Raw genomic sequence first — 25,771 nt, 5'->3', positions numbered from 1 at the left:
ATGTTTAAAATGATTAAAATATATTTACATACACATATACATTTGACTAAACGTACTCAACTGGTGTTTCTAAATACGCCTACCCCGTGTACCTGACCTAAGTCTAATGCGTGGGCGGGAATAGAAAGTTACAGTTTAAGTTAAGTTTGTTTTTGCCAAGTGAATAACTAAAGAATTCTCTGTGAGGGGTTATTCAGTTCTGTACCTGGAATTTAGGATGAATGAGGAATGGTATCTCTTTCTCTGCTCTCGATATTCCAGGCTGCCTGCGAGGGCTGCCCGAAAGCGCCGGTGCTGGGTCTCTCGGCTTGAGATAGCAGCGCGTCTCTCAGCGCGTCAGGAAGGCGGGGCTGCGCCAGCGGGGTCTGCTTCTGCTCTCGGCTTCGGCAAGTATGGCTGCTCCGTCTTGTCACCACGCGTGTGTTTGCATAGGGCAAGGTCGGCAATATTTATACCTTAAAGGTGCCGAGATTGACGTAAGGATGGACATAGGTACGTCAATAAAGATGTCATACGACTTGCTCGTTAGCACATTCTTTTGCAAAAGTTCTCTGTGAAATCAAAACAATGGCCGCACGGATTATCCAGGTTGTCATAGGTTTGATTTGTTATGAGAACGTCGTATGCCTTATCAGGGGCTGGAGGAATGTCGCTTGTCTAATTAGATCTCAAGCGTTATGACCTAATCAGATAACACGTTCCTGTGCCGTAGTGTGACTGCGTCAGATAACGGTATCTGCATCATGGGGTTTTTTTTGCCTCATGGGCTGACTGTTAGTTAACTTGATAGTTAGTTTAACCAGAATAGGGTCAGGAATAGGGGGACTGATTCAGAACCTATAGAAATACACGACACCCACTCCACGCTAACTATGGTCATATCTACTAATCTATGCATAGTATAACATAGTACAACATACTATAGAGTATAGTGTATACCTTACCACCCCAAAATACATAAATGCATTTCGAAATTTTCAAATATACTGAAAAATTGCAGTCATATATATTGTATGCACTTAAGCTATGATTTAGATGCAAAAGTAAACACGCATTTTTATGCATTATTGCTTATTGGTATATGAGAAATACACATGAAATGGCTCTTAATATGGCTATACAGAAAGGAAGTTCGAGACCATTTCATCACATAATAAAATATTTGTGAACATACCAGCGGGCAGCTAAAGTCTATATAAAGTATCTAAAAATAGAAATCTTAGTTCTCTAGGAATAGTTTCTTACTTTAAGCAGAAGATCAGTGTCCCGGGAAAAAATATAGGAAGAAAAATATTTTAGGGGCTTGCTGAAAAAATTGCTGTCCGTGAACTGGATTGTAATTGTTCATGTGACTTTATTTTTAAAGTTGAAGGCCGAATTCAGGGAACGCCGTGTGCGAGTTTACTCAAAAGTCTCTATTTCTGTTCTGGAGAGAACATCATATCATTCAGGCTTTCGAAAAAACTGTCAACAGCTTCCTGGGAAAGTTCCACTAACTCGGAAATAGGTGTAACCATGCATTCGTGCGCATGATTGTCTCCATTGACATTCTGATTTGCATTGCTGACAGAAGGTCGTACCTGTTCGATGCTGCTTTCATCTTGAACTTCACTACTCTTCAATCGCAGTGGTGAAGATTCCAGGAATGCCGTCATCAGGATTGGTAGCCTTTGAGGGCAGCACAAAGCATGAACCTTGATCGGGCTCAACAATATTTCTGCATCCATCGGCGCATCCGATTGTAGCGTCAGACAGGTGTCTAACACGCATTCTTCTCCGCATAGCAGACACCTTAATACAGGTAAAACACACCTTTGCCACATTGGTCGAAATGATAGAAACCAAGTCATGTTCAGGTCTCTAAGCCGGGAGAGTCCCAGGATTTTTGATATCCGGTCCCGGTATCCAATGGCTAGGATTGTTTCTTCCCTTGTCGCAAGAGTTTTGTCTGTGACATGGGTTGCCATAACGAAAAATAAGGACTAGGAATAGGATTCCTGCAATTAGTCCCAGAATCAGGGGAAGTCCGCCAAAAATCGAATGGACGAAATCTGGAAAAATACCCAGTATGGCTTTGAATGGTGTTAATGCCATCGAAAATACTGTCTTAAATACCTTTGAGACCCCAGTGGTATCAGAAATATTTAAGATTTCGCTCAGGATTTCCGCGAAATGTACGGGGGAATTAGTTGATAATAATGTATGTATCTCTGCAGTCGTCCTTGCGACTTGTAGATCATATGTTTCTTTTGATGACGTGAGCCTTGTAGGCGTCTGAAGAAGCACTGTTTTCATTCTGCTTAAAGTGTCTATTCGAATAGAAGTAATTTTCAAACTGGGCCATGCCCTTGCCTCCCTGTCTGGGAAGGAGCTGGGGAACAAAGAACGTCCACAGCACTTAACCTTCGCCGTCGTAGTGACTAGATAAGGAGTCCCGGGCCTACGACTACAACATCTGCGGTCTACAATAAGAATGTAACTCCCATTATAGAGTCTTTGAAAGAATGGTTCTATTTCAGTTGCAGGTGCGCCTTGCTGGTGACATGAAAGGTTGTATGAATTCCCTTCACAGGCTCCATGCAAACTAATTCCGTTACACAGAAGCGTGCCGCTTAGTGACATAGCACAATTGTTGCCACTAAGAAACACTTTCTGTCCTTTATTACTGACACATGCATGTGAATAGGGCAGGTTCCAAGTTGTTTTAAGGTACCCCTTTCCCAATTTCTCGTACATGCCAGCCTGTATATATTTTTGGCAGTATTGAAACCTGAAGGTTGAGATTGGAATATTTATGATTCCGTGGATTATCCATTCACTGACAGGTCGTTCTGACATTGTCATTGGTAATCTTTCTAGTTTTTCAATGCTCAAGATTGTATAATCAGCACCCTTTTGCGCCATACCGATTTGTCTATCGGTAAGGTTAAAGATTTGGAATAGTGACATTGTGTTGATTAAACGCCAAGGCACATAGCCTGAACGCAGATTTTGTAACGTCCAGCCAAGCTGTACAATAGAACGCAATTGTGACTGACCATGTTGTAATAACAGTAAGTCTTGCGATAATATATCGATTGCTGAAGACACAATGCTGTCCAATGAAAAAATTCTGGAGGACAGAGTCATTAACCCATTGTCCACTACAGATAGTGATTTTTCCAAATTGATACGGTCAATTTCCCGTATTCTTTCTGCTGTTTCAATTTGAGTAACCTTCCAGGCCTCATTGTATGCTGCATATACAGAGGCTGCTATGAAACGCTTATGACGCTGTTTGCGTGGTCCCAATATGAAATCACGCAAGTCAGCACCATCAGTAAGTAAAGTTAGGTGTTGCTTAATTTCAGGCAGTGTGGAAGTCTATAGCCATTGAAGGCATAATTTGCCCACACTGTAGGTTGTTATTATCCCTGGGTGATGTCTTTGGGGATATCTAGGGTCTGGCCTGGTCATTTTGAAACCCTGTGTTTTATTCAGGAATCTATCTTGACAGTTATTTGTATCTGTGGGCCAGATCAACCATTGTTTCCAATCAGGATGTGTTCTGTTTTGGTTAAGTATATGGTTTACGTCTATCTCTTCATCTGTATCAGAGCTATTGCTAAACATTGTTGGCTTTGGAATAGACGGTTTAATTAAATCTTTGATTTTGGCTAAGCCAAGACAGGTGGTTTGTTGAACAGTGTCATTTAAAAATATCATTTGTTCTGGGATCATGCAGGCTCTAAACAAAGCTTCTAAACCCTGTACTTGCCATTCTTTTGTACCCCAATCACTTTTCAAATCAACATTTTTGTCCCAATAATCAAATCCAAAAGTATTCATTTTTTCAAAGAACGAATCTGAATATATCAATTTTGTGTTGGTTATCATGGTTTTCATCCCTGTCTTGTTTGACAATTTAAAATAAAATGTTTCAGCATTACTTGTGTTAAAACCTGAAAAATATGAATATTTGTCATAAACAGTTCTAGAGCTCCCTTTTGGAGGTGTAGCACAATGTTCCCATTGATTATAATTTAAAACATTTCTAGGTTGTGCCGATTTATGCAAAAAATGGTTACCATAATGGTTATAGCAATACATACTATCATAATTTGTAGAACCTTGCAAATAATCATGTTTTGTAAATTTAGCAGACATTACTAAATCAGACATCATATTGTTAATGCTTTCGAAGTCCCAATCATCAGCAAATGAGTTTGGTTTTGCAAAGTCACTCAAAGAGATCTTGATTTGGTGTGGATATTTCAGGATCTCGACCGGACCATAAATTTCATAGTCAGTGTTGTCCCAGGCTACCCCACCAGGTATCGGATTGGCTGTGAAGTTGGCTGAAGAAAGTTCTGGAGAAAGTTCTCTTTTCTCGACGTGTGAAGATGTGTGTGGTTTGAGGACCAAGTTGATGTTCTGACTTGCTGTGTCCATTTTAGCATATTTTCCCTCAATGAAGCGTCCCAAAGTAAATACCATGATGAGCCAAAGTATGAGGATAAATGCACCAAAACCCACCCAAAATTCAATCCATGGAGAAATCAGATATGTTTCTTTCAGTTGTTTCAAAAGTTCCTTCGCTTTGTCTTTAAAGGATTTTGATGATGGCTGTGTCTTTGATTCACTGAAGCCGTCAGAGGAATCATCGAAGTTGATGAAGTAACCAGATGCAGTTCTGTCAATTGTTCCAATTGGTTCAGGATTTTTGTTTTTTGCATTTTCACTTGGTACTTCAGTATAGATTGGTGTGTCTCTGCTAAATGTCTTTATTTGGGTTTTCAGAGGTCTGAGTTCTATTGCATTGTTGCATAGTCCTTGTTGTTCTTCTGTAGGCGTTTCGAATGTGATGAGCCTCTTTGTTAGGACCTCTGTACTGGTAGCAAACCTTGGTGTTCTGCTACTTATTGGGAGTCCACTTGGCCTACTGTTTGTTATCGGCCACATGTTGTGGTTTTACCAGGTCGATGGATACAACTCGGTTCTCCTTTTTTCCAGCAAGTGGCGGTAGTACAACTGATCTTGTCCCGTTGACAGACAAGACAGGAACTGCTTTTCTGTAAGAAGGCCCAAATTCCTTCTTTACCGCGATCTTCTCCCTGACTAGATCCCCGACTTTTGGAATCCAGACAGGTCTTGCTGGGACAGGTGGTGATTCTTCAGTGGTCGTTGGCTGTTGTTTCAACTGTATGTTGCTCAGGTCTTTTCTTGTTTTGTTTAAGTCCTGCAAAATAGCCAAACGGTCTTTGACATCAAAGGTTTTTTCTATTACCACTGAAGTCTGACTATCAAGGTCAGAGATCAACATCCTAGTTCCGAATAATAATTCGTACGGACTGAATCCCTTCAGAGAATTTCTTGGCAAGTTATTTAGACTACGTTGGACACTTATTAGATGTTTGACCCACCCAGCTCCCGAACCTAATATCCTTTCCATTATAGATTGTTTTCTGCCTTGGTTTTTTCTTTACACCATCCCGTACCCTCAGGAAGGAAGTGAGAAGATTCCCGCTGGGCTGTGCTCATTTGGCCATGTTTCCCCCCAGGCTGGTTTGCCTGAGTGAAAACAATGGTCGAACGTAGCATGCTCTTAGCGTATATGCCATTTAGACTCGCAAATCTTGTATAATAGTCCGGACGTCAGCCGAGTGCTGGTGATCTACATTATAAGTGGAAACTAGCCTGTATATGTTAATCGCAAGCCATTCTTTTTGCTGGTAATATTATCTGCCTTGATACGACGAGGTATTAAACTGCTTCTCTCCCCACTGCGATCTCTGTTGCAGTTTGGGCAGTTTTTTACAAACATGGTGTAGTGCAGGCTCATGCCTGGCCACCAGTACCGTGATTGTAATTCTTCCAGAGAATCTTTTAATTTAAGGTGTCTGTGACCCTCGCCCATGTGTGCGTCTGCGATTAACAAGTTTCTCCTGTCCATGTTTGGAATCACTCTATCCCCCACTCCAGGGATTCGAGCAAAAGGGACGGAGTTTGCATCGATTATGTATGTATAATTGAGTGGATAGTTGATCGGTAACGCTGAGCAGTCGCCTTTTGATGACGTTTTCACCGCCAGCATTGTTTCACCGTCAATGTATTTTAATGTACGCTTTTTTCGATCTACGGGAGCCGGTTTAGTGGCTGCCGCTGCGGCTGTTTCAGCCAATGAATTCCCCACAACGTGAACGCCATCACGCTGATGACTCAGTGAGTGTGTCACGTGAGTCTTTGGTAGTTCTTTTTTCAAAAGAGCTACTTGTTCCCAGAGCAGTTTCTGCTTTATTGGTGCATCTGTGTCATCTTTGTAACCGTTCTGAATCCATGTCTGCAAATCCTTGTTATATGCTTTGACGCAGTAATATGAATCTGACACTATAAGTGTCGGGAATTCGCGATCCGCATTATCTAGCGCCATTTTCAAAGCTATTATTTCAGTTTGTTTTTCTGAATTAGTTTCTACTGAGTGTGATTTTGTTAATAGAGGTCTTAGTTTACCTCCGTGCCACACTTCTTTTGTAATCTCACATGTGGGATTGTATGCATGTTCTCCCCAAACGGAGGGTTGAGCATGTCCGTCTGTATAGATTACACAGGCGTAATGTCGTAGAGGCAGAATGTCGATTGGCAGAGGATACGTCTTTTCATATTTTAGATTTTTTAATTCTTCTAGTTCTGGATCAAAGAAGTAGTATACTTTGTCCATTGTGATTGAATTCACCCATTGTATCCATTCCGGATTCAATGTTGTTGGTAAATTACACGGTGCTGTTAGTGCCTCAAAGGCTGATTCTGCTGTTCTGACTGTGATATGTCTACCGTCAGCTATGTCTTTTTCTCTAGCTATTGTGGTTTGAACTGCACGAATGATTTTTTCTGTATTACTGAATTTCTGTTCAGCTTCTGTGTACATGTGTGATTTGAATGCAATTGGTACCTTATCTCCCTCATTAGAGGTTAGGTATGTGAATCTGCATCTCCCTGGGATGATTCGGATCACAAGGTTGCGTGTATTATCACGGGTTTCTAATTTTGTTTTAATTAGCATGTCTGTTTGTAAGGATCTCAAAATTTCTGTGTGTGTTTGAGTCCAACTGGATCTTTTAAAGTCTGGTTTAATTAGATCATAAAGGGGTTTGACCCTTTCTGCGTAATTTGCAATGTATGTTCTTCCGAAATTTAGGAAGCCTAGAATTGACTGTAGGTTTTTTAGTGTTTTAGGAGCTTGGATTACGGCACATTTCTCTAGGAAATTGTCTGCCAGGCTTTTGCCTTCACTTGATAACTCATATCCTAAGAATAGGACTGTCAGATGGGCAATTCTGGACTTTTTGAAGTTGAATTTGTAACCCTCTGCAGCGAACCCAAGTATTATGGTGTTCACTCTTTTCAAGTGAGTCTCCAAGTCATCATCTGTTAAGTAAATGTCATCGACATAAGATAATGCTTCATCATCATATAGTTGTAGTAATTCTGTTACTCTCGCTGAGAATACCCCCGGGCTGTTCTTGTACCCCTGGGCTAACCGACAGAATTGTTTTTGAGTGCCATTTACTGAGAATGCAGTTAAATATCTGCTCTCTGGTGCTATGTTTTGACAAAAGAATCCATTGGAGATGTCCAAGGTTGTTTTGTATTTTTTGCGCACTATGTTATTCATTAGTGCAGCACTGTGTGAGTTTTGCACTGCAAAGGTTTTGCAACATGTGTTAAGGTGTCGGTAATCCAAAACTAGACGATATGAATTGTCTGGTTTGGAGACCGGAAACAAAGGATTGTTCATTTGTGAGGTGCAAGTTTCAATCACCCCCTGGTATTGTAGCTGATCTAGTATTTCATTTACCTGTTTTTTAGCTTCTTGCTTAATTGGGTACTGCCTTTGTGCAGTAGGTTGTGATTTTAACTGGATTTTGTGAGGAGGGGAGTCCTCATCCCATCCTACATGATTTTTATATAAAGCAGGTGCTAGAGCCACTGCCCACTTTCTAGCAAGTGTATATTTTTTATGAATCGGGATTTGATTCGAGAAGGCAGGCATAATTACTTCTTCGCCATGAGGGCACTCCCTGACAAACTCTGGTGGCCAGTCTTTTTCAGCTAGAAGGATGTCATAGCCTTTGGAGAGGTTATCCCAAAATAGTCCCCTTATTTTCCTAGTCTTATCTCCCTCTATACGTAATGTTATCTCGTATATTTTGTGAGGTTTGCTAACTCTGGTGTCTGCAGTTTCCACTTGAAGGTATGCATTCGTGTCCACTGTCTCCAGATGATTCATAAGGACTTTGCGAGCTATGCTCACCTCTGCTGCGCTGTCTAGCATTGTCTGAGCCCACTCTCCGTTTTTCAGTTGTGTCCTCAGTATTCTCGGCATTGTTAACTACCTTGATACTGGCTACCTTCTTTTTTGGAAATTGTAATTTCTTTTTTAGCTGAGCAGGTTCCTTGTCTTTGGACTTGGCGTGCTCTTCTGATCGTCCTCTTCTTTCCGATTTCTGCGAGGAATTCTGAAAAGATTGAGAGGGACGTGTATCAATGTCTTGATATCTATCAGGTTTTTTAATATTATCCCTATTTCTAAGGTTATATCTATTCCCAGAGGGGTCACTCTGCGGTGACCTCTGTCTTTGGTTTGGAGATTTCTCTCTTCGCCTCGGAGACCTTCCTCTGGACTGGAATTTCTTTTCTTTAGGATTGGATTGTTTGTTTCCATCCCAGTTCTTTTTTGGTGAATTATTATTATTAAAAAATATTTTTTCTGGACTTGTAGTCAGTTGCGGTTTTACTGGTATTCCACCTAGACTATCTCTGCCTAGTTCTTCATAGGATTTTTCTATGATTCTGGCAATTTCAGCTGGTTGGTCTGCTATATCTGTCTCTTTTAACCTCTGGCGGATCGCCACGTTTGCTGCTTCACCTTTTATGTTGGCTAATAATATAGCCGAGACCTGCTTGAAGTCTTTTAGTAATTTCATACCAAGAGTTAAAGCAGGTTCTGGACCGTATTCATCTTGAATTTGTTTAAGCACATCTGGTATTAACGAAATGGATGGAACACCGTGCGTTTTTGTGTAGATGGAAGCAAAGACTGTACCCCAAGTGTCACAGTCCTCAATGTGTGGTGCGATTCCCATTGGGAGACATATAGTCAGAATCCTGTGTTTTTCCAGCGGGGTGGTGTCAGGAAACACCGCCTCTATTTGGGTGATTTTCTGTGCCAACCAGAATGGTATTTGTTCCCGTTTAGCTGGAACTTTACCTAGGCAGGATTGGATGTTCTGTGGTGTGATTTTATTTGTGTTCCCCTGGTGAGGGGTCAGCTGTGGAAGTTTAATCGCTGGCTGAATTGTTGAAGTCCGCATTACATACTGAACTAATTGTCTATGAATTTTTAGTAGTTGTTTTAGCTGTATTAACAGCTCTGCTGCAGGCATTCTTTCGATGTCTGGATGTGGTGTGTATCCGGCTAAGACCGGCCACGTTGCTCCTGGTCTACCTAAAGGACCGAGCCTGGTTATGTGATTATTATGTTTTAGGGCGCCATCAAATAAGAGCAAATGCTCTTGGAATTTGAGTGGTACTTCCACCTCCTCGAAAGGAGTGTACGTTTCAGGAGGTTCCTCTACTTTGTAATAGTGGAAGTACTTTGTTACAGCATTTGCTGCTGGAAAATGTATCCATGAATAGTATACCTCTGTCTGCCGATATTCGTGTGCCTCAATTACGAATATGACTGTGCCACCTCTAGGTGTCAGTCCATTTTCTATAAGTTTTAAGGTTATAGATCTCCTTTTAATGACCGGAATGAGTATTATATCCGCGTCTGCTGCTTGCATGGTAGCATCAGCATCTGCGAGTTCAGTTGCTAATCTAACTGCCTCTCTTTCATCATCACTCTCTCCCATTTTACAGACAGGATGGTATTATGTTTGTTTGCAGATCAGGTTTCTTTATGGAACAAAGATTAGATGTACAATATTTTGGAACTGTTTATCCTTCAACGTTGACTTGACCAAGAACCATACATAGGAGTTCCCTCCTGCGAGGTTTTGGAGGATATAACCTTTCACCCACTCCAGACGTCTTTGGAGTATTTGGGAAAAGGGGTCTGAGTGAGAAAGCACGATTGAGTTACTCTAAATGTCTTACGTTAGTTTTATCGCCCTTTCCAAACGCGTTGGGCGCCATGTAGTGTAGTTCCTATCTTCCCAATAGGCTCTGCGCATTGGAATAGTACCTACAGCAGTAAAGGCCTAGGCCAGACGTTAACTAGGTCTACTACTGTCGATACTAGACTTAATTTTTGGGTTTGCCAGCTAAGCTCAGAGTTCGCTAGAAACTTTCTCGAATGTTCAAGGAAGGATTAACTTCCCTGATTAGACAAGAAGGGATTTAGTTTCTGAAAACCATAGAACATGACAACTTTGCTCTCCCCTAATCAAGAGTCAATCTCGAGAGTCGTGTGAGCACAAGGCAATTATTTTACTCAGTCAGTACGTGCATTCTTAGTCTCATCAGAATGTAGAGAAAAGGAAGAGACGGGCGTGTTCAATAAAAAGGTGTTATTTATTGATCAGTCTCTTTTCTCATACATGAGAAATGGATCGATATTATTGCAATACTTATAGTTAAGTAAAGTGCATACATTAAAAGCAATAGTATAAAATAATACTGTAAAAACATTGATATGGTTTCTGAGCCATATGATGTTTAAAATGATTAAAATATATTTACATACACATATACATTTGACTAAACGTACTCAACTGGTGTTTCTAAATACGCCTACCCCGTGTACCTGACCTAAGTCTAATGCGTGGGCGGGAATAGAAAGTTACAGTTTAAGTTAAGTTTGTTTTTGCCAAGTGAATAACTAAAGAATTCTCTGTGAGGGGTTATTCAGTTCTGTACCTGGAATTTAGGATGAATGAGGAATGGTATCTCTTTCTCTGCTCTCGATATTCCAGGCTGCCTGCGAGGGCTGCCCGAAAGCGCCGGTGCTGGGTCTCTCGGCTTGAGATAGCAGCGCGTCTCTCAGCGCGTCAGGAAGGCGGGGCTGTGCCAGCGGGGTCTGCTTCTGCTCTCGGCTTCGGCAAGTATGGCTGCTCCGTCTTGTCACCACGCGTGTGTTTGCATAGGGCAAGGTCGGCAATATTTATACCTTAAAGGTGCCGAGATTGACGTAAGGATGGACATAGGTACGTCAATAAAGATGTCATACGACTTGCTCGTTAGCACATTCTTTTGCAAAAGTTCTCTGTGAAATCAAAACAATGGCCGCACGGATTATCCAGGTTGTCATAGGTTTGATTTGTTATGAGAACGTCGTATGCCTTATCAGGGGCTGGAGGAATGTCGCTTGTCTAATTAGATCTCAAGCGTTATGACCTAATCAGATAACACGTTCCTGTGCCGTAGTGTGACTGCGTCAGATAACGGTATCTGCATCATGGGGGTTTTCTTGCCTCATGGGCTGACTGTTAGTTAACTTGATAGTTAGTTTAACCAGAATAGGGTCAGGAATAGGGGGACTGATTCAGAACCAATAGAAATACACGACATGATTTCTGCCTTTCATATCATCCAATCTGTTGCCTGTGTTCTTCCCTCAACCAGGTTCTGTGGCAGAACGTGCTCTACACACCGTAGAGGTTAAAAGGGCACCACTCTACTACGTAGAAAGGCCAAAACCTTTCCGTAAGACGAAACAAGTCTTTGTGGTTATTGCCCCACCTCATAAAAGCAATCCTATATCAAAATCAGGCATTGCACGCGGAGAGTCAAATGTATTCAGACGTGCTATGCAAAAAGAACCTTAACAATTCCCCCTAGAGCGCACTCCACTCGCAAACTAGGGGCTTCCATGGCTTTCTTAGGAAACATTCCCATAGCTGACATCTGCAAAGCAGCAACATGGTTTACACCTCACACATTCACAAAACACTATTGTGAAGATGTGTTAGCAAGACAACAAGCTAGTGTAGGTCAGGCAGTTTCACAGACACTATTTCAAACCACTGCAACAGCGACAGGTTAACCCCCACTTTGGGAGACCACTGCTGTATAGTCTAAGCAAAGCATGTGATCTACAGCTTGCATGCCACGAACGGAGAATGCTACTTACCCAGCATGCATCTGTTCTTGGCATGTAGAGTTGTAGATTCACATGCGTCCACCCGCCTCCCCGGGTAGCTGTACCCGTTGCAGTTCTCTCTTAAATCTATATACATACGCATGGACATCACTATTCTTTACAATTACTCCGTTTTCACCCTCTGCGGGAGAACAATCTAACAGTGGAGTCAATGCCCACACACGCTATCACCGAAAGAAGGAGTCACCTACCTCGTGACTGGAAAAGACTTCATTTGAAGAAAAACAAAGTGCAACCATCCAGACCCAACGCTAGATGGCGAGCTATGCACAGCATGTGAGTCTACAGCTCTACATGCCAAGAACAGATACTTCCTGGGTAAGTAACATTATCCTTTTTGTTTTTCACATGATTGAATCAGTTTTTGGCCAATTAGGCAAGCATGAAAATGTGTTTAGAAGTGTGGGTTTTTTCATCGCCAAACTCGTACGTTGATCTGATATTAAAAGGCATAAAACCTGGCTATTCTGCCCTCGCTTCCTCCCATCAGCCGTCTATCTTTGCCCTCACCAGCATTCACTACAGCGCTTTGAGACCCCTCCGGGTGACTTGCGCTCAATAAAACCCTATGACTATATTCACAAGGGTGCTCCTGATTTACGACTGATACAGGCGTGGGCATTGAAAGTTTAGTACTGATGTCCGCATTGATGCTGCTGCGTTGGACAAATGCCTGTGGGGACGCTGCAGTGTAGGACAACACTCAGGGAGAAGCTGCTGGTGTAGGACTGATACCCACTGGGATGCTGCAGAGTCCAGCTGACCCCCACAGTGACGCTGCAGATTTATGGTTAACCGCATGCGCGCAAGCGGTTTTTCCGCTGCGCGCTTCGATTTTAAAAATCCCGCGTTACGTGACAAGGTCAGCTCGTCATCCGCGTAGCGCAGGTTACGCCCATGACGAGCTGACCTTGTCATGAGCGTAGTAGGGGTTAATGCTCTAAGCTTGTCCTTGTTCCTTCTCTGTCCCACTCTGTTGCTCTTTCCCCACCTCTTTTGCAGGTTTAACCCCTCATCTGTTCCTGCCCTCATGTCCTCCTATTCCCTTGCACTCTTCCTCAATCCCAGCCTCTGTCTTCTTTCATACACACTCTTGTGCCCCCAAAGTCACATTATTTTGTGCTAATTCTACCTGTCCGCTTATTGCAGCCCTTGTGATGTTCTCTCTTCTTCGAAGTCTGTCATCTCCCGCCCTCTCCAGTTCTTTAGATCTCTCCTGTGTCGTTTTGTTGCAGCCCTCGTGCATGTCTCTCTTCCTCTAGGTCTCATCTCCCGCCCTCTCCAGTTCTTTAGATCTCTCCTGTGTCGTTTTATTGCAGCCCTCATGCATGTCTCTCTTCCTCTGAGACTCTCATCTCCCGCCCTCTCCAGTTCTTTAGATCTCTCCTGTGTCGTTTTATTGCAGCCCTCATGCATGTCTCTCTTCCTCTGAGACTCTCATCTCCCGCCCTCTCCAGTTCTTTAGATCTCTCCTGTGTCGTTTTATTGCAGCCCTCATGCATGTCTCTCTTCCTCTAGGTCTCATCTCCCGCCCTCTCCAGTTCTTTAGATCTCTCCTGTGTCGTTTTATTGCAGCCCTCATGCATGTCTCTCTTCCTCTAGGTCTCATCTCCCGCCCTCTCCAGTTCTTTAGATCTCTCCTGTGTCGTTTTATTGCAGCCCTCATGCATGTCTCTCTTCCTCTAGGTCTCATCTCCCGCCCTCTCCAGTTCTTTTGTATTGATCTCTCCTGTGTCGTTTTGTTGCAGCCCTCATGCATGTCTCTCTTCCTCTAGGTCTCTCATCTCCCGCCCTCTCCAGTTCTTTAGATCTCTCCTGTGTCGTTTTGTTGCAGCCCTCATGCATGTCTCTCTTCCTCTAGGTCTCTCATCTCCCGCCCTCTCCAGTTCTTTTGAATTGATCTCTCCTGTGTCGTTTTGTTGCAGCCCTCATGCATGTCTCTCTTCCTCTAGGTCTCATCTCCCGCCCTCTCCAGTTCTTTTGTATTGATCTCTCCTGTGTCGTTTTGTTGCAGCCATCATGCATGTCTCTCTTCCTCTAGGTCTCATCTCCCGCCCTCTCCAGTTCTTTTGTATTGATCTCTCCTGTGTCATTTGATTGCAGCCCTCATGCATTTCTCTCTTTCCCCCACAGGTTCTGTAGACAGTAACTGGGTTGTTGGCGCCTCCCTGGAGAAGAAGCTGCCACCTCTGCCTTTAACATTAGCCATGGGCGCCTTCTTGAACCACAAAAAGAACAAATTTCAGTGTGGCTTTGGTCTAACGATCGGTTAAATGTGAACTGCTGCTCAACTCCACGCCATCCCTTCAAAATCTTTGTTTTTTTTTAATCTTTATTTTTTTATGGCCTGTGCACACTGATCCGAGCCTGTTGTGCAGAACAGTGGATGACGTGAACCAGACTGTGTTACGGTGAAGCTCACCGCTGTCCAAGAGACACACTTCGTTCTTGCAAGGATTCAAGCATCGCTACAGCTGGCTCCAAGCAATCTGACCAGGGATGCAGTTGAGGCCTAAGCTCGGGGGACAGCATTCGTAAATAACCCAGCTGAGACGCACAACACCACAGCCACACCTTCCTCGCTTTCTTCTACCTCCTCCAGGGCAACCTTTCTTCATCTCCTGAGCAGTGATAGCATTCTCTGCTCCCCTGAAGTACCCTCAGACTGCCTGTCTCACCACCTGCCTTTCATTCACTCAAGGTCCTTCTTCAAGGTTGCTGCTGCTTGGGAGGGTGGGGCTGACAACTGCTGCTTTACCTGGTTCCGCAGCCAGTTTGCCGTTCTGAACACATGGCCCGTTGGTTAGCCTGCACCACCAGGTCTTGAGAGGAGGAGTAAGGACAGGGGTTGTATTCTTAAAGTCTTTTCTTTGTCTGGATATTGTCTCACTGGAATCTTTGGAAGAATCTGGCATCTTCACTATGCCTGATCAGGGTTCTGACCTCTTACCCCACCCCCCATTGTGCTCATTAAAACCCACACTTCTTGTTTCCAAAGAGCCTCCATCCCAGGACAGATCTCCCCAGGTGAGAGACGTCTTGTGGCTAGAGGATCCGAATTTTGTCCTGTGTGCATCTCTTGTGCCATTTCTGGGATTGTGTGTTCTCTGCATTGAACAGCAAAGAGCGCTGTGGATTTAGGAATGCTCTTGCATGCTCTGGTTTTATACCCCTGTCATCTTTTAGCCCTGTATCTGTGATAATGTGAGCTCCAAGAGGAATAGCTCACATTGTTTGGAGGTGGATTCTGGGTCGTACCTTGTAGGGCTATGTATTGAGAGTGCGCTGACAAAATGAGCCTCCAACCCCTCACTGTGCTCGTCCTTGACCTCCGCCTCCTTCTTGGGCAGAAACATAAAGTTGTCCAGGCTTCATCCATGCTGCCTGACAGGCTCATGGTTTGGTTTCCACCACAACATGTGGTGTTTCTTCCCATGGACGCCAGCAAACGAAGACCTAACAATATGGGAGGTGCAAGGAGCTGTCTTTTTCCTCTTGTATACGCCGACCTCGCACTGCCCCAAAGACCAAATTGAAACGTATCTGTCTCTTCGCACGGAAGTAGCCACAGAATGGAAACACTCCTTGCCGCTCATGTCTGGCCTTCATGCTTCTGAAGTAGAGATTCCTTTTGTACAGTGCAAACCTTCATTTTTGACCTGTATTGGCCCCTTCCAAGCTCTTGGAGCATCTGTAAAACTGGCTAGGGTTCCCTCTCTGTCCAGCACCATTAAGACTGGGACTAAAATCCCCTCCCTAGAGCCCCCACGAAGGGATCGCTCTCCCCCTACCTCTGTATGACGAAGCTGGGAGTAACCCCCCCTACCCCCAGAGCCGCCTCGGAGGGATCTCACCCCTTCTACATCTGTATGATGAAGCTGGGTGTTTGGGTCCCCTCCCTAGAGCCCCCACAGAGGGATCGCTCCCCTCTTATCTCTGTATGACGAAGCTGAGGGTAAGATCCCCTCCCCCAGAGCCCCCACAGATGGATCGCTCCCCTCTGACCTCTGTATGACGAAGCTGAGGTTAAGATCCCCTCCCCAGAGCCCCCACGGAGGGATCGCTCCCCTCTGACCTCTGTATGACGAAGCTGAGGTTAAGATCCCCTCGCTAGAGCCCCCACGGAGGGATCGCTCCCCTCTGACCTCTGTATGACGAAGCTGTGCCTTTTCATCTCTTGCGATAGTTAAGTTCCTCTCTGGCCTCTTTCTTAGCGTGGTGGGGGATCCCCTTTGTTTGTCAGTCTTTGGCGATGTGTCCCTACTTGTTGAGGTTTCTTCAGGTTCTGCTTTCATGGGCTCTTACGTTACCGGGAGGATGACATTGGGGCCTATCAGTGTGGACCTGGTTATGCACGTACTGTGACAGATTAAAGGTAAAGCTTCCCTGATGCATTTTAAGAGATTTATTTTTACATCTGCTACGCTCCTGTGAGTAGGTGGGTCCAATCTTGATGAGGGGCTTTCAGAGTTGGGCTGATGGTATCCAAATGCATTTGATCGCAGAAGTGGCACCTTCACTTGGGAATGTAACACCTTCCACAGCGGCTCATCTGCAGCGCGACACCTTCCAAAGTACGGTGACTTCTGCGCCGGTGGCATCTGACAGGGTGGGCACTTTCTCCAAGAGTACCTGATCCTTGTGACCCACAGAAGCTATCGGCGCTCTGCCTGTGGCCTCCATTTAGAGGCTCAAAATGTAAATCATGTTTATAAGTTATGGAAAGTGAGCTCTTTTACAGAAACAAACTACATGGATGTTTGGAAGCCAGCTGGCTTCAATAAATATAAATACCTTAAAGTTATTTTGCCACCATTGTTTGTTTCCCCCTTGTTACCTCCACTGGATCCTGTGGTGTGAGCTTTAGAGTCGTTAAGTGACAGCAATCCTGTTGGAGGTTTCAAGGAGCTATGAGGCCGGGGAAGTCTGTCTTACCGTGTGTGAGCGGTGTTACCCTGTGTGAGCTGTGTTACCCTGTGTGAGCTGTGTTACCCTGTGTGAGCTGTGTTACCCTGTGTGAGCTGCATGTCTTGGTCTAGGGCAGGAAGCATGCTGCTCCAGGGCTCCAGAGGGTGCCCTGGTTAACCTTGTGTGAGCTGTGTAACCTTGTCTGAACTGAATAGCATGTCTTGATCTAAGGCAGGAAGCATGAAGACCTGAGGCTCTCCTAGTGGGTCTCCACCAAGAGCTCAGTACCAGCCCGGGGTACCGACGGACTGAGTGGGCCTCTTTTCCTGAGCCGTTGCCAGGTAGGGTAAGGTCCGATCCTCATGAATCATGGGTTCCATCAGCATCCAGTGATTTGTGGAGGATTAGTAAGCCTGGAATTCAGGTTTTTCGGTTGTATTCATTCCACCCTTGTTCAAAAGTTGATAATTTCACAATTTGCTTTTTGACACATTTAGTTTTCTCTCTTTTTTCACATACGCAGTAGCAAAAGTATATGCAGTGGTCCTGAAGAAGGCCTAGGACTAGTTAATGTCCGGTTGGCTGAAACATGTAAACCTGATTTCCGGCAGTTATTTTGTTAAAACTGCTCTTGCACTGTTTTTAGTTTGGATAATAAGAGATACCCATTAAAATATTTTCTCTCTCGATATTCAATTTTAAATTGCACTTTTCATCACTTTTTGATCTTGCACTGTGTAAGAACTGAGACCTCCAGTTCCCCGGGGGGTAGCTTGGCTCAAGCAGGTAGGCATCAGGGGCTTACGTGTAAAGTAGCTACACAACACACTCATCCACGGAGACAATAAGTGTGCGCAATAATGGAGACCACACCAGTACTTTTGATTAAAATCAATAGCTTTTATATAGGATTAGGATCAGGGCAATCAATTCATCAGCATTTCCTAGAGTATTTCACTAAAGCATTTTCATCATGGGAGCAAAGGTAGCAATTCAGAAAATAACATAGCCTGTCGCAATAACCTTTTCATCACATAAAGTGGATACTTTCATTAATCATGAACCAGCATTTCAGGTAGTGAGAATGAGCATTACATCCTATAAGAATAAACAGTTCATTAAAGGCAAATCATTTCATTGAGGCGGACAACTCCCTTGTGCAGGGCTAAACCACTTCGGGGTAGGTCATCAGGCCTAAACAGTTAATTAGGGGTAACTATGACAGCAGGCATAAACCGTTAATGAGGTGTAAGTATGTCATCGGGCATAAACAGTTAATTAGGCCCGAACAACCTTGATATTCATCAGGGCCTCGCAGTCACTAGAGGCTCATTGGGGGCCAACGGGGCCCAGGCACAGTTTCCCCGGGGGAGGGGCGAACTTGGGGCCTTCTCCGGCCTTCCGCCCTCCTCCCCTGGGGGTTACCTTTTGTCTTTGGCCCTCCGGGGCCCTTGCAATGGCTTTTGGCAGGGGGGAAGGGCTCGGCCCAGCGCTGCAACGGGGGAACCGGTCCCGGGCCTCTGTTAGGCTCCTCCGGCCTCGGGACCAGTCAGGGGCAGGGCGGCGGACAAGGAGCAGCAGGACGGGCCCGGGCCTCTTCCTCGGCCTGGGCCCGTGATCCAATCACCGGCGGCTCTGGCGTGTACGATGACGCGGCGGCGCTCCCCGTCACGTCATAAGGGAGATAATGACTTCAGGCCTGGTGCGCTCGGTGCGGCGGCCCTCTCCTGTCACACGAGGGCCACCGAGGGGGGCACGATGACGGCGCTGAAACCGCCGGGGGCACTGGGCACAGCACAGTGTCTGACAGCAGCGCTGGCAGGCACAGCGCGTCTCGGGGTTTTGTACGTGCGGCGCTGGAGCCGCGGTCACAGAGGTAGGATTCCTCAGGCGCCCCTAGCAGGGCGCGAACAGCTCCGGGCCGTGGCGGTGAGTCGGCCTGCCAACACACTCGGTCTTCAAAGCGCTGCAGGGGCAGTCTCAGTCAGCGCGTCACACGGGGCAAACACGTGGGGGCAGTTTAGCGCTTGGGGCATATTACAGCGCTCGGGTGAGACATGATATAGGGACACACCCAGCCATTCTGACAGGAAAGGCAGTCTAAGTCACAACGCTGATCAGGACAGCAGATTACAGCGCTTCTCAGGCAATTCAGCGGGGGGATGAGGCAGGACAGAGATTCAGACAGTTCAGGCAGGGGGTACGCAGGGGCAGCACAGTCCAGTCCCTAGTCGATCCCCCAGTAGTCCTCTGTAGGACGGCAAGCAGTCTTCTTCGCGCTTGGTTGGTTCTGCGCCCTTATGAGGTGGTTTTTTGAAGAGGGGGGTAGTCTTGAGTTGGAGGCTTGGCAAGTTTCCTCAGATCACTGAAGAGGGTCCCTGGGTGCCCCTAACGCCGGGCCAGATCATTGGGCTAGCCTAGGATACCTCACTCATCTTAAGAGGCAGCACCTAAGTCCTGTCACTCCCAGTGGCATAGGTCCCTGACTAGGCCCTGCCGCCTAAATCTCCTGCGTGGGTTCCCCAGGTCCGTGATGCCCCAACTGACAAAAAAAAAGTTCCCTCCCTTGCTTATGTATGCCCAGGTCAGGTGACCACTCTCTAAGGCGGCAAAAATAGGCTCCGCCTTTCTTCTGGAAGGTTCCAGGAGCTTCCCCACTCTACCTATGGGCAGGCGATGGCAGGCTGGCATTGCAACAATGTATGGGGTCCCAGCCAGCTCCTGGCAACTAGGGTGCTACTAGAAAAAGACCACGCTGCTGTAGCAGGGGCCAGTGGCAGCCATGTTTGGAGTAGAGAGCACCTGCACCTTAACATGGATTTGCCATGGAAAGGTGCCCGGAGACCTAAGGGCCAACGAAGTGGGAAAAATGAGGCATGGGCGAAAAAAATAAGGAAAGACCACCCTGGGGCTGACAGGTCTAACATGCGTCCCCCTCAGCCGAAAGAGGGGAGAGCTACCAAGCCTCTAGGGAGTTCTCGTCACTAAGGCGGAAAAACCGGGAGAGACCGTCAGCATTGGCGTGGTCAGCTCCGGGCCGTTGTTCCACCCTAAAGTCCATCCCCTGTAGGGAAATGGACCACCTTAGTAACTTGGGATTTTCGCCTCTCATCTGCATGAGCCAGCGAAGGGGACGGTGGTCGGTTTGAATTAGGAAGTGAGAGCCAAAAAGGTTTGGCCTCAGCTTCTTCAAGGCCCAGACCACAGCCAAGGCTTCTCGCTCGATGGTACTCCATCGCCGTTCCCGAGGGAGGAGTCTTCTGGAGATGAAGGCCACAGGTTGATCTTGGCCGTCGTCGTTGAGTTGCGATAGCACGGCGCCTACGCCATGCTCTGAGGCATCTGTCTGCACGATGAGTTCTTTCTGGAAGTCTGGAGTGGCCAGCACCGGAGCGGTGCACATCGCACGCTTCAGTGTTTCAAATGCCTCCTGGCAAGCAGCCGTCCAGATCACCTTGCGTGGCTGCTTTTTGGATGTCAACTCGGTCAAGGGGGCCACGATGGTGCCATATCCCTTGACGAACCTGCGGTAGTAGCCAGTGAGGCCGAGGAAAGCTCGGACCTCAGTCTGAGTTTTGGGGGGCTCCCAGGTCATGATGGTCTCAATTTTGGCCTGGAGGGGTTGCACCTTACCCCCGCCCACCAGGTGTCCCAGGTAGATGACAGATCCCTGTCCAATCTGGCACTTGCTAGCCTTGATTGTGAGGCCAGCACGTTGCAAAGCCTGCAGCACCTCCTGGAGATGCTGCAGATGGTCCTCCCAGGTGCTACTGAAGACAGCTATGTCATCCAGGTACGCCGCTGAGAAGGACTCCAGGCCAGATAGCACCTGGTTCACCAACCGCTGGAAAGTGGCCGGAGCATTCTTAAGCCCAAAGGGCATCACTCTGAATTGGAAGTGGCACTCGGGGGTGGAGAACGCTGTCTTCTCCTTCGCTCCATCGGCCATGGCAATCTGCCAGTACCCTGATGTCAAGTCGATGGTGCTGAGGTACTTGGCTGCTCCCAGCCGGTCAATCAGCTCATCTGCCGGTGGGATCGGGTGAGCGTCTGTCTTGGTGACAGAGTTCAACCCCCGATAATCCACACAGAACCGAAGTTCTGGTGTGGTGCCCGGTAGTGCCGCTTTCTGCACCAGCACGACCGGACTAGCCCACGGGCTGCTGGAGGGTTCGATCACCCCCAGCTCCAGCATTTTGGTCACCTCACCCTGGATGCTGTTCTTCACTTTCTCGGACACCCGGTAAGACTTGGTTTTTACTGGCGGACTGTCCCCTGTGTCCACATCATGGGTACACAGATGCGTAATTTCAGGCGTGAGTTAGAACAGCGAGGCGTGCTGCGCCAATACCTGGCGGCAGTCCCTCTGTTGCTCTGGGGTCAAGGATGGGGAGAGGACAACTCCCTCCACTGAACCATCCTTCTCCTGGGCCGCCAGAAGGTCAGGAAGAGGCTCACTCTTCTTCTCCTTGCTCCCATCCGTCACCATGAGGAGAGCAAGCTCCGATCGCTCATGGTGAGGCTTCAGGCGGTTGATGTGGAGCACCCGATGGGGCTGACAGGGGGTCTTCAAATCCACGACGTAGGTGGTCTGGCCTAGACGCTCCACAATCTCGTACGGACCAGTCCACCGGTCCTGGAGGGCACTAAGCTCCCCAGGCTCCATGACCCACACCTTCTGTCCAGCGTCCAACTCCACCGTCCAGGCGTTGCGGTCATACCACTCCTTCCTGACGGCTTGGCTAGCCTCTAAGTTGTCTGAGGCTTCCTTCCACAGCTTAGCCATCTGGCTGCGGAATGCCAGCATGTAGCTGACGACATCACGGGGAAGCTTCTTCGAAGTCTTCTCCCACTCCTCTTTGACAAGGCTGAGGGGTCCCCTAACGGGATGGCCATAGAGCAGTTCGAAGGGGCTGAACCCGACTCCCTTCTATGGTACCTCGCGGTACGAAAACAGCAGGCAAGGGAGGAGGATGTCCCATTTCCGCCTCAAGTCCTCTGGCAGGCTCCAGATCATCCCCTTCAAGGTCTTGTTGAAGCGCTCTACGAGCCCGTTAGTCTGGGGGTGGTAAGGAGTGGAGAACCGATAGGTCACTCCGCACTCCTTTCACATGGCCTGCATGTAGGCCAACATGAAGTTTGTGCTCCTGTCCGACACCACGACCTTGGGGAATCCCACTCTGGTAAATATCCCCATCAGGGCCTGCGCCACCACAGGTGCAGTAACGGTCCTCAGAGGAATAGCCTCCGGGTACAGAGTGGCGTGGTCCACTAACACCAAGATGAACCGGTGTCCCGCAGAGGTCGGAGGGTCCAACAGCCCAACGATGTCGATACCGACCCGCTCAAAAGGGGTCCCGACCACCGGGAGCGGTTCCAATGGGGCCTTCACTTTGGTCCCCGTCTTGCCACTTGGCTGGCAAGTCTTGCAGGTCTTGCAGTAGGTGTAAGAGGCAACTCTCATCCTGGGCCAATAAAAATGTGGGACTAGCCTAGCAAAGGTCTTGTCCTGGACCAGGTGTCCAGCCAAGGGTATCTCATGCGCCAGTTCCAATAAGAAGGCCCGGTAGCATTGGGGGACCACTAAGGCCCCCGAGGATCCATGCACCGGAACCTTAGGCTCACTGTAAAGGAGGCCATCCTCCCAATACATGTGAAAACTGCCAGTCTCCTGATCAGCCGCTTGGGCTTCGGCCTCTCGCCGCATGCCTTCAAGCGTGGGGCACTCCTGCGCCCGACAGAATTCCTCCCGGGTAGGCCCTCCTTCCACATGATGACCTTGAAATGAAAGCAGTTGTGTCTTCAGCTTGAACCCATCATCACAGCCTTCCATCAGTCAGTCCATCAATATTTACATGTTGCTACTAATCACCCATGAGGGTTTCCATGTGCTAGAGTTCAAGGCTCAACCGAACAGCCAGGTCGAGAGTCTTTTCCTGAAATGCACCAGCGAGGGTGATGTCATGAGGTGGAGGGGAAGGCGTTCCAGGTCTAAGCGGCGAGGTAGGAAAAGGAACGGCTTCTGCTGCAGTTTTGACAGACGCACGGTGTCTGTGCGAGGGCAGCGGATGGCTGGTGGTTGATGTAGGCTGGTCTAAGCTCCTGGAGAGCTTTGTAGGTGTGTTAATATCTTGAATTGGCATCTTTTCTGGACGGGGAGCCATTGGAGGTCCCTAAGGTGTGGGTAATGTGGATCCATTTTGGAAGGTTGAGGAGGAGTCTGGCCGCTGAGTTCTGGATCGTCTGTAGTCTCTGTATGAGTTCGGTAGTGGTTCCTGCATACAGTGCGTTACCGTAGTCCAGACATAATGTGCTTTCTTTGTGGTCTGGACGTGCTCCAGTCATGCCCCAAGTTGGGAAACAGCCCTGGTGTGACTTAAGTAACTATGACCAGAGCAGACACCCAGGAGCATAGAGTCAGTCCGTCACCACCCATGGTTGCTGATGCCCCTGTCTAGTGGTGACTCTAGAACAACAGACCAGTACCAGGACTAGAAAGGGTTCTGTGGATGACCACAAGTAATAAACCCCTCTGCTGACAGCCCCTCAACGGTATTCCATGTGTATAAAGCTGGCTCTGTATATACTATACTAAAGTAAGGTATAGTGTGCACAGAGTCCAATGGATCCCCAGAGGCTTACAGAGCCTAATTAGATAATCACTAACAGCTCTCTTTGTGGTAGTGTGGCCAAGCAGTTAGGCTTATCAGAGGGCAGTGTTACGCATTTGTTGTACACACTTATGCAAAAAAATTAAATTAAAAAAAAATTATTAGACACACTCGTAAAACTATGTTTTTTTATTTAAGATCCAAGAGGAACTCTTAGCAAATGTGAGAGATAGACATTCAGTGCAATAGCCAAAAATACAATGCAATCCTATGGAAGGAAAACAGTTATAAGCAGTTACAGGTAAGTACTCGACTTACACATCCATTCTTCAGGGGTTTAGACAAACACTGGGCATGGGTCAGGTGAAGGTAGGTACTGCACCACCAGCGACTAGGGCAGCCAGGTGAGGAGGTCACAGGGCCCAATGCTAGTCAATGGAGACTGAGGACACAAGAGGTGCAGTTTGCCGGTAAGTACCTGTGGTTTCAGGGCACAGGCCCCGGGGGTTAAAGCAAGCACGGGGGCCACAAAGCAGCACCAGTCGCACACCACAAGTGAGTGCAAATCTTCGACAGGTGTCCAATGCAAGTAAAGGGGAATCTTGGTCACACAAAGAGGCTTCAGGCTTGGACCCAGAGGCTGAAGGAAGGTGACCAACAGCTAGGCATGTAAGTTGAGTAGTCGATGGACGCCTGGGCACTGTCAAGCAATCAATCAATCAGAGATTTGTGAAGCGCACTACTCACCCGTGAGGGTCTCTACGCACTCGGGGAGAAGGGGTAATATGAGGCAGCTCCACGTCATCCGAAAACCCAGATCTTGAGGCTCTTCCTGAATGCTTGCAGTGTGGGGGTTCATCTGGTGTTGAGGGGGGGTTCATTCCAGGGCCTGCCAGTGATTTAGGGGAAGCCTCTTCTTCCTGTTCTGGCGCTTTGGATGCACGGGATTTCAGCCAGGACGAGGTGGGCGGACCGGAGGTTTCTCTTGGGGGTGTAGAAGGAGATTCTTTCGTTAAGGTTTTGGGGTCTGGAGTTGTCGAGGGATTGGTAGGCAAGAGTGAGCAGCTTGAAGACCACTATCTTTTTGATGGGGAGCCATTGGAGGTCTCGTAGGTGCTGGGTGATGTGGTCCTGTTGTGGGATGTTGAGGACGAGTCTAACTGCGGCGTTCTGGACGGTCTGGAGTTTGTGGAGAAAAGATTTGTTAATTCTGGCATAGAGTGCATTCCCGTAGTCCAGTCTGCTAGTTATGAGTGCGTGGGTGACGGTCTTCCTGGACTCGAGGGGATCCACTTGAAGGTCTTGCGAAGGTTGTTAAAGCACATAGCAGATACGGCTTTGATCTGTCAGTTCATAGTGAGCGAGGAGTCGGGTATGATGCCAAGATTGAGGGCGTGGTCTGTAGCAGTGGGAGGGTTGCCGAGGGCGTGTGGCCACCAGGTGTCATCCCACCTGGTGGGGGTGAATCCGAGGACGAGGACTTCTGTCTTCTCCGAATTGAGCTTCAGGCAGCTTCTGCTCATCCAGGATGTGAGGTCCTTCATTCCATCCTGGAAGCGGACTCTGGTGAAGTTGGGTTCCTTGGTGAGGGAGAGGATGAACTGGGTGTCGCCGTTCTAGGAAAATATACTAAGTCTGTGTTTTCAGGCTATGGTTGCGAGCGGGGCCATGTAGATGTGGAAGATTGTGGGGCAGAGTGATCTCTGTGGGTTCGTAGAGGAATGGCGGGAGTCTGATTCTTTGAGTTCGGCTAGCCAGGAAGGAGCGGATCCAGTCTAGGTCAGTTCCCTGTATGCCGGCGTGATGGAGACTTGTGGCTAGTGTGCAATGGGAGACGGTGCGAAAGCTGCTGAGAGGTCCAGTAGGATCAGGGCTGCGGTGTGGTCTTGGTCGAGGAGGGTGCAGATGTCAGTGGCGGCTAGGAGGGCGGTCTCGGTGCTGTGGTTGCTGCGGAATCTGGATTGAGAAGTGTTGAGCTCGAGTTTGATTCTATGAAGTTTGCGAGCTGGATGTTGATGATCTTCTCAGTGACTTTGGTAGTGGAGGGGCGCAGGGAGATGGGTCTTTAGTTCTTGAGGTCCGTCGTGTCTTTGGAGGGCTTCTTAAGGAG

General features: G+C 47.3%; 2 protein-coding genes across 2 annotated transcripts in view; both read left to right on the top strand.

The window, feature by feature from the left end:
• TOMM40 (translocase of outer mitochondrial membrane 40) overlaps nucleotides 1-16,942 on the top strand; it is a 145,636-nt gene extending 128,694 nt beyond the window's left edge. The window contains exon 10 of the mRNA XM_078651267.1: nucleotides 14,276-16,942. Within this exon, the coding sequence (XP_078507393.1) occupies nucleotides 14,276-14,415 (140 nt within the window). The 3' untranslated portion in view covers nucleotides 14,416-16,942. The remainder of the gene's footprint in view (nucleotides 1-14,275) is intronic.
• APOE (apolipoprotein E) overlaps nucleotides 1-25,771 on the top strand; it is a 632,892-nt gene that overhangs the window by 266,665 nt on the left and 340,456 nt on the right. The window lies entirely within an intron of this gene.

This window comes from Lissotriton helveticus, chromosome 7, assembly GCF_964261635.1.
Source record: "Lissotriton helveticus chromosome 7, aLisHel1.1, whole genome shotgun sequence".
NCBI lineage: Eukaryota > Metazoa > Chordata > Amphibia > Caudata > Salamandridae > Lissotriton > Lissotriton helveticus.
This window is presented reverse-complemented; position numbering and strand designations above follow the sequence as displayed.